At 44.7% G+C, this 14,208-nt stretch overlaps 1 protein-coding gene across 1 annotated transcript in view; it reads left to right on the top strand.

The window, feature by feature from the left end:
- Positions 1-2,596: 2,596 nt before the first annotated feature.
- myrf (myelin regulatory factor) overlaps positions 2,597-14,208 on the top strand; it is a gene marked incomplete at its 3' end in the record, with an annotated part of 22,627 nt that continues 11,015 nt past the window's right edge. The window contains exons 1-6 of the mRNA XM_079742872.1: positions 2,597-2,651; positions 10,367-10,457; positions 10,867-11,133; positions 12,345-12,406; positions 13,094-13,316; positions 14,207-14,208. The exon at positions 14,207-14,208 is cut by the window's right edge and continues 99 nt beyond it. Of these exons, the coding sequence (XP_079598998.1) occupies positions 2,606-2,651; positions 10,367-10,457; positions 10,867-11,133; positions 12,345-12,406; positions 13,094-13,316; positions 14,207-14,208 (691 nt within the window). The 5' untranslated portion in view covers positions 2,597-2,605. The remainder of the gene's footprint in view (positions 2,652-10,366; positions 10,458-10,866; positions 11,134-12,344; positions 12,407-13,093; positions 13,317-14,206) is intronic.

Here is a 14,208-nt window from a genome sequence, read left to right as displayed (position 1 = left end):
CAGATTTCATCAAAGAGTCAATGGCGTCACCTATAGGCTGGAACACAAACTACAACCTTTGTTTTCTGCAAAGAAAGAAAGGCCGTTCGGCCTATGGCAAGAACACCTAAGCCTTGTACACCATTGTGGTATTTTTAATACCCCAGGGGGAAGGAGTGTAGGGCCTTGTTCCACACACGCACACACACACACACACACACACACACACACACACACACACACACACACACTCACACACACACACACACACGGCACTGATTCCTACACTGCACACACGTCTGGTCTGTGATCTGCGGTATGTGGTCACGTCAGGGCATAACTGACGGTTTACACCTGCAGTGGAGTAATGCAGCGCAATGTAGCGTGTAATGCCATAGGATAAGACTTTATTCTGAATCATTTAGGAGACCCCCCTATAATGAATGAATGAATCCATACATTGTTCATTTAACTCATGTCTATTGTTTGATTCTGTCGCTGCATGTCTTTCTATCTTAACTCACTCGCATGCACGCACAGACACAGCACAACGACATGTAATCATATAGGCCCGTGTGCACTAATACTACACGCCAAGATGAACTGTAAAGCCAGGCCCAGATGTTTCATTGTCCCCTACACCCCTCTATCTCCTTCTCCTTCTGGCCTGTCCTCGGAAACAATCCACACTGTGTGGCTGAAATAACGAAGGCGTTGTGTTTGTGTTGAATGGAGGAAGAGCTGTTGGGGGGGGGGGGGGGGGGGGGGGGGGGGGGAGAGAGAGAGAGATGCTCCAGCTGTGGGGGACAAGACAAGACAACAGCATCTCACATGCAGGGGGGAGGGTTGGGGGAGGAGGGGGGACGGGGACGGGGGGGACACAGTGGCATTGTTATGCAGCTGATAAATGTTGGGGAGAGAAGTGATCGTTCATTTAACACCTTGAAGAGAAACGTCCTGAGGAGACCGGTAAAGACTCAACTTTTAATAAGAACAATAAACTCAATGGAACAAGTTGGCTTGGGGGTGGTGGTCGTGTTTCATATCACACTTATACACTTAAACACTGAATCACTTATACTGTCACAAAGACACGAAAGGCTCGAGGTTCTGATAATTATATAGTCTTTGTCCGATTTATTGTCAGAGAGATAGTAGAGATAAAGCGATAAGACTGACAAAAATAAATAAACAATATGTGCCAGATTATAGAAGGCTAAATCGACTTCATCTGGACAACCTCCCATGTATGAAGGAATAAAGCACAGCCCGTGTCTGATTTATTTGATTCGTAGTGTAGCCAGCCAAGGAGTTCCCACTGACCGTCACCAAGCCTCCGGGAGTCTAGAATAACCAGACGTGTCGTGGAGGTTCTGGTCTGGGTCAGGGACGCAGTATGGATGGACTCGTGTTCGGAACGCCCTGCACGTTCCTCTCACTTCGATTGAAATTCAATTAAATTAAAAAAAGCTTTATTGGCATGAGAAACAAACATTTACATTGCCAAAGCGGGTGAACAATAGGCCTTAAGAAGTCAAAATATAAAACGTAAATTACTAAAAATATATACATATCAGATATTACACCATTATATACTCAATATCTAAAAAGTAAAATGTGTGATATTATAAAAGTTTAAAGTATCTCCTATAAAGAGTTAAATTAAAGAAACACTCTAAATACACGGTATTAACAATATGGAGGAAGTTTGCAATAGTGTGAATAAGTGAGGATGAGTGGGATGAGTCTCTCGCTCTCTCTCTCGCGCTCTCTCTCTCTCTTTTTCTCTCTCTGCATCACACCTGTCCTGTCATGCGCCTCTCCTCCGCGCCTCTCTCTCTGTGCAGCCACCTGTTCTCTCCTCCTCGACTCTCTCTCTCTCTCTCTCTCTCTCTCTCTCTCTCTCTCTCTCTCTGTGCAGCACACTGCACACCTGTCCTCTCCTCCTCGACTCTCTCTCTGCAGCACACCTGTCCTGTCCTCCGTGTGTGTGTGTGTGTGTGTGTGTGTCTCTCTCTCTCTCTCTCTCTCTCTCTCTCTCTCTCTCTGCAGCACACCTGTCCTTTCCTGCGCCTCTCCTCCGCGGCTCTCAGTGTAGAGCGCAGTCTTCCGTCGGAGCCAATGAGGGAGGAGCGCTGCAGATCTCTGAGGACCCGGAGAAGCACTTTAGACAACTTCAACAACACACGTGTTTTTTTAAAAGCACTTTCGTTTTTTTAAGTCTAATGTAACTTGTGAAAAAAAACGAACTACTTTGGGAACCAGGATCGACCCACACCCAGGGTCCCGTAGCGCTTAGGTTACGCACTGATCTGAGGACCTTTGTTACGCGTCGAGTCCAGCGCGTTAGGTCATCTTTTTAAGGCTCAGTTTGCGGGTTTCCATTTTTTTATTTACATCAGAAGACTGTTATCGAGTCTGGCATTGTGTCATTAGGGCTGAGGGGTAAGACCTGCCACTGGCCAAGGGCACACCGGCTCCAAAACAGACTTTTATTAAGTTAAGGAAAACTTTTTCAAAGGGAAACTGGAGTTCAAAAGGTTTGTGTGAAGGTCCCCCAGTCCGAATTATCTTTCGGTCGGGAGAGGGGAGATGTTGATGGATTTATCAAGTGGGACCCGCAACGATGGACGTTGTAGATGAAACTGAAGCGTTACAAAGATTCTTTGAAGGTAAGAAACTCTTTAAATAATCCACAAATATAATATAGGTATCTAGTCTATCTCAATGAACAGGGAACATTACAATTCGGTAGGCTTAACGTTTCCTACTGGTGGATTATTGCGTAAGTAAGTGCGCCTGTTGACGCCCAGCCGAAAGATGCGATTGGAAATCGCATCGCAGATTGGTGTGGTAACATTTGACCAACAGGCCTACCTGTGTAGGTGGTTGAGTCCATAGCCTACCTGTGAAGCTGGTTTAGTCCATAGCCTATCTGTGGAAGTGGCTCACTGTGGAAGTGGTTTACATAGCCTACCTGTGGAAGTGGTTTAGTCTTTAGAGTGATATGGAAATAAATCGGCTTATAGGCTACCTTAAAACAATTTTTATGGCATTGTCAGCTGTGGGTGAAATGTGTATAAATGACCAACCTAGGTATGCCTAATGCTAAACAAAGACCTATTAAGAAACATGTATAATGACCAGATTGGGACATTTAGTTTATGGTTACGTTATTTAATCACAGTAAGCAGTTCACACAACATCTATCTGTATTGAAATCCAATACAACACCTTGGAGTGCTTCATGTCAGCCATTTTACTTGTTCCAGTTGTTTAAGTTGGAAACAACAGAGAAAGGTTAAGGAGTGCAGGAGCATGGTGGGGGTGATGAGTAGCAGGGCCTGGGAGATGGAGTAGACCTAATGGGGAATCCTGGTCCCAAAAACAAGGAGAGGGGGGAGGGGGCGGTGGGAAAGGGTGGAGGAATGTATTCAAGATAGATGGTGTGTTTGGTACGGGTGTGGCACACATGTGGCACACAGTGTAGCAGAAACACGTTTAGTTTGACATCACCCGCAGGTTGTGCTGACCTGAGTGCATCGTGACGTAGACCTTGAATGAAGACCAGTTCAGGCCGATTTGTTTTTCTGTTGTAAAACATTTTGTTTTAATCGTGCTTCATGCCAACAACATGATTCAGAACATATTGATCATAATGAGCTCATCTGTAACACTCATTCTTTAACGATGTAGGCCTCCTGTTTCATCTCAGTGATTTCAGTGATCAGTGATTTACAACACGCCTCACATTGACTTTGTGCTGTTGTTTTGTATGGATCTCAATGTCAAGTGTCCAGGCAAAGTCAAGTGCACCTAAAAAGGTGACCCCGCGGTCTGTGTTTAGTAATAAGTTATCACCTGAGGGATTAACACTTTATTGTAGTATACACACAATGTTGACTTAAATATACAAAGCCATCAGTGACTGTCAGATGTTTCTTGCTGCTCAGGCAGGAATTTAGAGTGTTTACATTCTTGGTTTGGGAGTGAGTGATGCTCTTCCATTGGCATTATTTCAGCCATTCAGCCTGGACTGATCTAGTGTTCAAAGTGTTGTTTCCATTCAGGTGCTGCAGATTTTACACACAGGTCTTTGAGTGGCAAGTTCTTGTTTTGTGCATTTCTAATCAACATTACTCAATTGCAATCTGAGGATAGAGATTTACCTAGCCATTTTAATTTAGTTTTGTAGCATTCTTAGCTATAAATGACGATTGTAATGTTTTCAGCCTGGTTTTCAAGCCACTTCGGAGAGATTTGCCTGCCAAACGATTAAATGTAAATGTTAAGTAGATAGGAAGGTAGGTTGCCTGTAAAACACACACTCACACACACGCACACGCACGCACGCACGCATGCACGCACGCACGCATGCACGCACGCGCACACACACACACACACACACACACACACACACACACACACACACACACACACACACACACACACACACACACACACACACACAGGACATTAATGTATTTCTGCAGCGGTTAACTGTTCTTTTTTTAATGGGATTAGTGAAATATGTATACATTCACCTTAATGCACAGTGTGCATTCCTGGCATAGCCTTGGCAGCCATTAAAACCAGCGAGGTGAAGCAGTTGTTTTTCCCTGGTGGGTTTCCCCAGCCTGGGCTCTCTCCCTCTGACTCCATTAGAATGACAGAGAGCAGACAGGCTAAGGCAGCAGAGATAGTGCAGACGCAGGGCGCGGAGGTGGGGATGGGCGGTGGGGGGTGATGGGGAGACAGGCCTGTTGAGAGAATCATAGCAACCGTCCCAAAACCTTGACCTCTCTCCTCTTGGAGCTCTTTGACCTGCACGCTACCCAGACTAGCGCTCACGCAGACACACATTCAAACACAGGCTAACGCACACATATGCATACACGCAAACACTCCCGGACACACACAAGATTTTTGTGCACACACACGGACACACAGCAAAAAGTCCAAAACAAAGACATGCTTATGAAAATGTACAATGTACAAACACAAAACACATGCACAAAAACACATCATTATTTAGACAAATTCATATTTTATTGGAATGAAACCAATAATTATGCTGTATTGTGATGATTATAGGGATTGAGGAATCATCATTGTAATTTTCAGTCTTGAGTGATGTACAGTGGTTAAGTACATTAATTTGATTCTATTTTTTCCCACTTTTAAAAAGCGTCAAGTATTCAAACTCTTATCGTATTACTTTAACCGAGCGTGTGCGGCTATGGAAGATTGGTTGGACCTCATTGTAATACAAATGTACATACTATTCTCCTGTCAATCATGCATTCCCCTGTGGTGAAAAAGCAGAAAATCTTGTTATTTTCTTTTTAGTATAGTAGAAGTGTTGCACAACATTCCTTGCCTGGCAGATATCCCTGTATGTGTATCTGTGATGGAACACCTTAATCTGATATATGACCCACATCCAGCCGTAAAGCTATGGGTAATGCTGCTGAATCCTACTCTGATTCAGAGTGATTTGTATCTATCCTTCGTGGGAGTCACAATGAAACTTTGTCCTCCTGTTACCATGTAGAGGGGATTTTGAACTAGTGAACAAAGTCGGTTCATAATAAAATCAGCTGAGCTGAGTCCTATAGAAAAAATCTGAAGCGACGTGATTTTGTCCTCAGATATTCTCTCTCAGAGTGGGGTGACCTCACCGGCATCCATTGTTTTTGAGCAGCTAGGCTTTCCACGCATCTGCATAAGTTGATGTGTGTTTCTCCTCTATTGTGCCATGCCCTCCCATCCATCCTGCTTTGCTAGTGTGGAGTAATACTTGGCCGGTGGAAGGTGTTCATGATTGAGTTGGATTTCACTTGCTTTGACTCAGAGCTCACTTTTCCATTCCCTCTTTGCCTTCCCTGTGACCTGTTAGACTGGAGATGAGGGCCTGGGGTCAAAAACCCTGATGGTCATCTCACTCACAGTTGTCCAGCCACTTAGAAAATGGGTTTTATTCTTTATTACAGTTTTATCAAATGTTTTACTTATTTTAGTAACCAGTCAGGAATGACCTTTCTCCCTTTTCTGTCTCTCTCTCTCTCTCTCTCTCTCTCTCTCTCTCTCTCTCTCTCTCTCTCTCTCTCTTTCTCTCTCTCTCTCCCTCTCTCCCTCTCCTTGATTGTTCTTATTTTTTCATGCTGGCCCAACATTCCCTAACTGTTTGAGTTGCCCCACACCCCCATCCCACCTCCAACCCTCCCCTCCGCAATGCCTGTCTCCGCGTCGCGGCCTAACTACCCATAATCCCCTGAGCCAGGTCGGACCAGTGCTCGGTGCGACAAGGACTGTGTGTGGTAGCCTGGTACAGCCCTACCTCATGACAGGAGGGAATAATCCCCCGTTACAACACACTCGAAAGCTTTCTCACCCACACACACACACACACATGAACGCACACAGACACACACACACATGCGCACACACACACACATGCGCACACACACACACCTACACACACACACTCACAGGCAGGATATACCTTTGCATATATGCATACGCGTGACGCAGACAAGTGAAATAATGCCTGCGTGCCCACACACACACACACACACGCACACGCACACGCACGCACACACACACACACACACACACACACACACACACACACACACACACACACACACACACACACACACACACACACACACACACTTGTACCATTCCACACCAACACAAACTTGTAGACCCCCCAATGACGGCTAGCAGGTCTGCAGGAGAAAATGCTTCAAAGCCAGCGTAGAGAAACATGTGAAAATTAGAGGAGAGATTCTTCGACTCATCTTCCATCTCAGGTGCTTCCAGGACGTCAACATGCTGTGGCTACGCGCAGGTATAATCCTACTGTCCTCGGCAGTCATCTGGCTGTGTTTTTGTGTCTCTATGCTCTTCCAAGCCGGGATCTATTTCCAGGTTAATTCTAATGTGTGTTTTTTCGCTGCAGCTCTGATTTGTACGAGTATTTTTGACGTGTCTCTGTTTTATGCAAATCTTGTGGTTTGAACTGTTTGATCTATTTCAAACAGTTCTGGGAGATGTTTGTTAGTCTGAGAACAGATAGAAGTTGAACGTTTCACTGATTCAGTTTTCAAGCTGTTGTTTTTTTTTTGGCCTTTTTGTCAATTGTTCCTCTTCATATTAAATGTAGGGAAATTGATTTTTTAAATAAGAGATGGTATTTTGATAAAGAAATTAACATAAATTTTCTATTTGTGTAGTGTATATTGATACAATGCATTGTAATAATTTAGCTGGCATTTACTTATTCCATAGTACTCACTTGCTGTTCGTAGACGGAGACATTGATAAACATTCACATTCAGATAAAGAGAAAGCAAAGATTTTGATTATTGAAATACATGCAAAACAGAAACCTAATGGCCATTATTGTATGTAAACCTTCCAGTTATATCATTTGATTCAATGGGAGATGAGTAGGTTTGCATACATTTGTATTTCTGCACACTGCTTAACCCAAGTGCATTCTGGGTTATATTGTTTGATAGTCAAATGGACTTTGTTCCATCAAACTCAGCCACATAGAGGCCAGTCTGACAGTGATTAAATATTAACCTCTCACACTCAGAGACAAATATGCATTCATTGTTAAAATAAACCAGGCTATGGTAAATCAAAATACCACAACTCAAAGTCAGGAACCATAGCCGGAAAAGCAATATCTAAATAATAGTAACATATCAACATTCCTTAAATCGTTCCATATTTGCATTGTTATGGTTATAGCAGCAACTTTATTGATTTCATATTTAATTCCAAATAAATAAAATACTCTCTGATAAAGAGAGTAAAAAGTAACACTCAGTGGAGACATAAGATTAATTTATATTGAAACAAAGAATACTAATTAGATTAAACACTAATCTTGATCAATGGCCCCTCACACACTGACTCCTCTGTGTATGTCCATTCTAGATTATTACACTGAAGACAACTCACGCATTGAAAAAGTAGCATTACATACGCACACTCTCTCCCTCTCTCTCTCTCTCTCTCTCTTACTCTCCTTCTCTCTTTGTTACACACACATGCACACAGACACACACACACACACACACACACACACACACACACACACACACACACACACACAGACACACACACACACACACACATATACACACACACCAATACACAAAACCCTCTTAGCCCTAGGCTGTCAAAAGGCTGGTCTGTATCGGAGTTGGATTGACAATTGCTGCACTGTTTGCTGTCGAACACAGCTGGAGAAAGAATAACCGAGCTCACAGGGAGACTTACACATCCCTTATCAACGGCCATTTAAACTTTAAATGGGGTTTAAAGTAAACTTTGTGGTTACAGTCCCTTTACATTTTACAGTCTCTGAGCATCCGTGAAGTGCAATGCAGCAACTGCGAAAATGTTTGTAACAACTTTAAACTCTTAAACTTGTAGTATTGGTTGCGGTGAAAGTTGCTAAATTCACGGCACAGTTTTCTTTGTCAACGAAAAGCAGTCTTGAAGGGCATGATTATAGTTAAATTTCCATTAGTACCTCTAGCTCAAGTGAAGAGCAAAGAAATAATTGTTAGACGGAAAATAACTCACATGGGAAATCTGTTTGTTCTCATCCATCTTGTATTTTGAATTGATCATCTCAATGATCAACACATTTTCAATTTATTTCAACTTTTCTCTCTCTCTCTCTCTCTCTCTCTCTCTCTCTCGCTCTCTTGTTGTTCTTGCTCAGGACCTTAAACTTGTATTTCATTATTCCACCTCAGAAGCTGCCTATCCACCCCCCACCCCCCCTCCTCTCCATACCCCCACACATCGCAATCTATCTGCTTGCACTCCCTTTCTCTCTCTCCCTCCTTCTCCCTCGTTCTCCCCCTCTAACTCCATCGCTTCATATTTTGTTATCAGGCCTGCCAGCCTAAATTTACTGCCCTTTGGGTGGGGCGCTGCACATCTGGGTCAGATTTAGGGGAAAGCCGTCCCACTCGACTTCCTCAGCGAAGGCATGGCAGTAAGAGACATGATCCATCTGTGTTCCTCCGTGAACAGATCCAGAACAGTCCGGGGGTTAGCGTTAGAAACAGACAGAAACCTAATGTCAACAGTTCCACACACAAATGCACAGTCGTCATGTTTGGGGCGTTGTCACAAGGTTTCCAATCCTTAAGGGTTTGAGTAATTTATCTTTTAATTATGGCTAAAATGAGGGGTTTGAATGGTTTGTTTTTTGTTCACCGTGGGTTGCTATGAAATAGATTGTTGGTTGGAATATGTAATGTATGATCAATCAAATAGGGAGAAACAGAGCATGACAACATGAGGTTTTGTGTAGCAGATGAATGTGTCCTGATGACTTGGAATAGAGAGCTAATTAAGGCTAGAGGACGTTAACAGGGAGAAGGGCCATCTGGGGGTTTACGAACCAAAGTGACAAGTGTGGGGGGGAGGGTGGGGAGGGATGGAGTGTTCTCCCAATCTCAAGGAATTCTCGGCATTTCTTACAGAATAGCCGCTTAAACTATCAAACGGTGATAGAGAGAAAGAGAGAGAGAGAGAGAGAGAGAGAGAGAGAGAGAGAGAGAGAGAGAGCATGAGCAATAGACCCTCTACCAATTCCCAACCCTCTTGCTAGTGGTCTTAGTCATCTCCTACCTTGAGGCCTATCCCTATCTGCCATTTGGACAACATACAGGAAAATCCTAATTCCTTTCAGACCCGAAAGGTTGAGAGTGTTTTGTTTGTTACGTCATCTGGAAAGGTAAAAGAAAAATGTTACGGATGAGTTATTCGTCTGTAAAGTGGTGTATACATGCGTTCCAGTGAGTTGGCCTTTTTGTTTTTGGAGATTAAAAAGGGGTGTTGGTGGTGGGAGGGGGATGGGGGTCATGTGTTTCGGATTTAGGGACCTTTGGCTACCAAGGGGTGAAAGTGACTCAGGGCTTGGAGTGAAGAAAGAAGGGTGAATGTGTCAGTGATTCCTGAGTTCTATAATTGAGGTGGTATTAGGAGCAGCTAATGTGCAACCTTTGCAATGATTAAATGTACTTAAACAGCTGTGGACTGTTTAGACTGTTGGTCAAGGCAAAAAAATCTGGAGAAAATATGTGTTATTTAGTAATGTCTGCTCATTTTTCAAATTCCACACAAACCATATCTGCTGTCATCAAGTGTTTCACAAAAGTGTTCAAACATAATCATGTGTCGAAACTGTTGGGGTTATGGCTCCTGTCCCAGAGATGTGGGATGAGACATTTGCATTATTAGCTGGGCTAGTGCTCTGTCTCTCCTCTGTCCGCTGCAGGTCATGATAATACCTGCTCTCTATCTACTGAAGGTCATGATATTACCTGCTCTCTGTCTACTGCAGGTCATGATATTACCTGCTCTCTGGAGCCAAGCAACATCGACACCAGTATCCTGGAGGAGTACATCAGCAAGGAGGACGATAGCACTGACATGTCAGTTAAGACCCCTCCTCGCCTCCTCCCCCTTCTCCGTCTCATCTCTTCCCCCTCCTCCTCGAATCTCCTCCTTTTCCTTCCCCTCCTCCTCCCTCATCTCCTCCCCTCCTCCCTCTTATCCCAACTCATCTCCTCCTTCTTCTCCCTCTCCTACACCCTGCCCCAATCTCACCCTTTTCGTCGTTTCCCTCCAAAAACAAAAAACAGCACATTTCAATGAGGAAACATCACGGAAAATAAATAAACAGACCAAACCACATCATGTTGTTGCAATTTTTCCGATAAGGCTAATCTCGTTCTCTCTCCCGCTCACTCTCCCTCCTCTCCCTCTCCCTCCCTCTCTCTCTCTCTCTCTCTCTCTCTCTCTCATTCTTTTCCATTCCTGTTCCTATCTTTCTCTTTCCAGCTGTTTTTCGGAGGTCCACAGCGGCCCAGTACCGAACTACTCATCTCCCCAGGCATCAGGGTCCTCCTCCGGGGGGTTAGCGTGTGGCGTGAGTCCCCCCATCCCGTTACGGCAGGGAGTGTCTCCACCTGGCCCACCCCCCAACTGCCAGGGCCCCTACCCCCCAGGGCCCTCCCTGGGCCTCCTCCGACACAACTACCCCTGCCTGGGACCACAGCAGCCGCCAGCGCACATCAAGCCTGAACACAGAGGCCACTACGCTCCAGGGTGAGCCGGACGCAGGTCTAAGGGTTAGGAGGTCTAGATACAGGTGTAGACAGGTCTAAGGGTTTAGGGGTTCTAGATACAGGTGTAGACAGGTCTAAGGGTTTAGGGGGTCTAAATACAGGTGTAGACAGGTCTAAGGGTTTAGGGCTTCTAGATACAGGTGTAGACAGGTCTAAGGGTTTAGGGGGTCTAGATACAGGTGTAGACAGGTCTAAGGGTTTAGGGGGTCTAGATACAGGTGTAGACAGGTCTAATGGTTTAGGGGGTCTAGATACAGGTGTAGAGACCGGTCTAAGGGTTTAGGGGGTCTAGATACAGCTGTAGACAAGTCAATGGTTAGGAGGTCTAGATACAGGGGAAAGACAGGTCTAAGGGTTTAGGGGGTCTAGATACAGGGGAGAGACAGGTCTAAGGGGTTAGGAGGTCTAGATACAGGTGTAGACAGGTCTAAGGGTTTAGGGGGTCTAGATACAGGTGTAGACAGGTCTAAGGGTTAAGGGGGTCTAGATACAGGTGTAGACAGGTCTAATGGTTTAGGGGGTCTAGATACAGGTGTAGAGACCGGTCTAAGGGTTTAGGGGGTCTAGATACAGCTGTAGACAGTTCAATGTTTAGGAGGTCTAGATACAGGGGAGAGACAGGTCTAAGGGTTTAGGGGTCTAGATACAGGTGTAGAGACAGGTCTAAGGGATAAGGGGGTCTAGATACAGGTGTAGAGACAGGTTTAAGGGGGTCGAGATACAGGTGTAGAGACAGGTCTAAGGGTTAAGGAGGTCTACATACAGGTGTAGACAGGTTTAAGGGTTCATGGGGTCTAGATGCAGGTTGGGATGCAGGTCTTGGGGTTAAAAAGTGCACAACAGTGTTCACACAAGTGTATGAACTCCACTATTTGTGCTAGGGAGATGAGGTCAGCAGTAATGTGGCTGACGTGCGTAGCAGCCGCCATGTCGAGCCCCTTCACAGGCCATCCTCCTCCATGACGTTTATGTTTTCTAAGGCGCACAAAGAAGCCAGACAACACACCCCACTACAGGTCCGCTAGGCACTCAGCAGGAGATTACACCTCTGCTTTGTACAAATAAAGCCTTACTAGTCGAGAAGGCAGGAAGAGGACGGATCCAACATGGTAACCTAGGCTCATGGAACACTTTCTATGGTACATGGTCATGAATAAAACATGATTTCTTATTTATTTCCCATTTGATCAGGACACTACCTGAGTCCCCTCCAGACTCCAGCTCAGAGCCTTACTCTCCCCAGCAGGTGAATGGTAAGTGAAAGAGAAAGAGAAAAAAGGGGAGACAGAGAGCACGAGAGAGAGAGAGAGAGAGAGAGAGAGAGAGAGAGAGAGAGAGAGAGAGAGAGAGAGAGAGAGAGAGCGAGAGAGAGAGAGAGAGAGATAGAAAGAAAGAGAGAGACTTCTACACAGGTAGGTTCATCTCTGTCCATCCTTCGTTAATCAAGTTTACATATTGATAGTAATATATTGATCATTTCACATTGACTTATTAGTTATGTCTCAGTTGCAATTTTGAAACAATATGCTACATTAGTTTTATTCAGCTTTGTATGATTGTCAGATTAGTTCTTTGACGTGTGTTCAAAGTGTTTCTAAAACACTGCGGCACAGAAGTTAAACATTCCTCAAAGTCACTGCGTTTCTCTTGCCAAACACCTGTGTTGGTCTAGCTCTCTGACCATTAGTGAAAAGGTGTGGGGTTGTTTTATCAGATGGGCGCCCTTCCAACTTGAAACAATGGAAAACAGCATTAGCCAAGGGTGGGGAAATGTTGCAGGCCCTCTGCTAATATTTCATTTACTCCAACATGCGAACCTTACATGTTCATCAACACTTCTAGGGGACAAAACTTTGTCTGGATCAACCTGAAACAATTGACTGATGTACCTAAATGCAATTCACCTGTTGTCATCATGTGACCTAGCCTTTGTTCTTCAGATCCTCATATGCTCAGGACCATGACACCAGAGAACATGTGTCACATGACTCCCCCGCCACCTCCGCCGTCACACGGCCACTATCCCAGCATGCACCGGGACATGTACCTGAAACCCGAACCCATAATCACCCAGTACCCTATCGGCCCGGTCGCGGGTGGCAACGGAGACCTGCAGCAGACTCAGATGCTGCATCAGCTGCTTCAGCATCCGCAGGGCCAAGAGTGAGTCGCTGGGGATGCTGTGGAGGATGGAGGGGGGGAGGGAGGGGGAGGAAGGGAGGGAGGGCGGGATGGGGGGAGAATGGATGATTGATTGGATGGATGGATGAAAGGTGGGAGGTAAAGATGGATGCATTGATGGATGTTTAGATGGATGGGGGGATGGATGGATGTATAGATGGATGGAGGTGTAGATGGATGTATAGGTGGAGCTAGAGATTGATGGAGCTATAGATGGAGGTATAAATAAAGGTATAGATGGGTGGAGGTATAGATGGATGATAAAGGGAGGTGTGGGATGGAGGGAAATCAAACAGTATGGAGGTATAAAGACAGGTGGTTCTCACAACTGACATACTCAAAGCTAAGAACAATGGAGATTTGAATTTAAAAATGGAGTGGCAAATGTAATGCTGCTTTGTCTATTAATTCAAATGTAGTTCAAATGTGTAAATCACAGACAGGAAATGTTTGTATAAACTTTTATATAAACTACAATCAAGGCTACAAAAAAAACACTGCTACTTTTGTACAGGAAGTAAATAGTGAAGGAGAATAACATGCCTGATCAGCCGTTCTTAGTTTCACCTTTTGTTTCTCTTATATAGTTCTTGTGGGTCAGAATGGTGTTTCAGCATAGATGCTTGGTAGATGCTAGTCATGTCAATACCAACCTTCTTCCCATGATCACGCTCCATTAAACCAAATACCGGCCGATGTAGAGTGTCTTAGAATAAATATCTTTCCATCAGAAGTGTAGGGAAAAGCTTTCTACTGGGATTAAAAACCTTGATTCCTTCATGTTGTCCTTGTTACCCCTGTGGCTGGCTGGATCATTGTAGCCTGTCTTGTCTCCGTCCTCTGTGACCGTGTGCATGCTAACCTCTCTGTAGCG

This window comes from Pollachius pollachius (assembly GCF_949987615.1).
Source record: "Pollachius pollachius genome assembly, chromosome: 9".
Lineage (NCBI taxonomy): Eukaryota > Metazoa > Chordata > Actinopteri > Gadiformes > Gadidae > Pollachius > Pollachius pollachius.
This window is presented reverse-complemented; position numbering and strand designations above follow the sequence as displayed.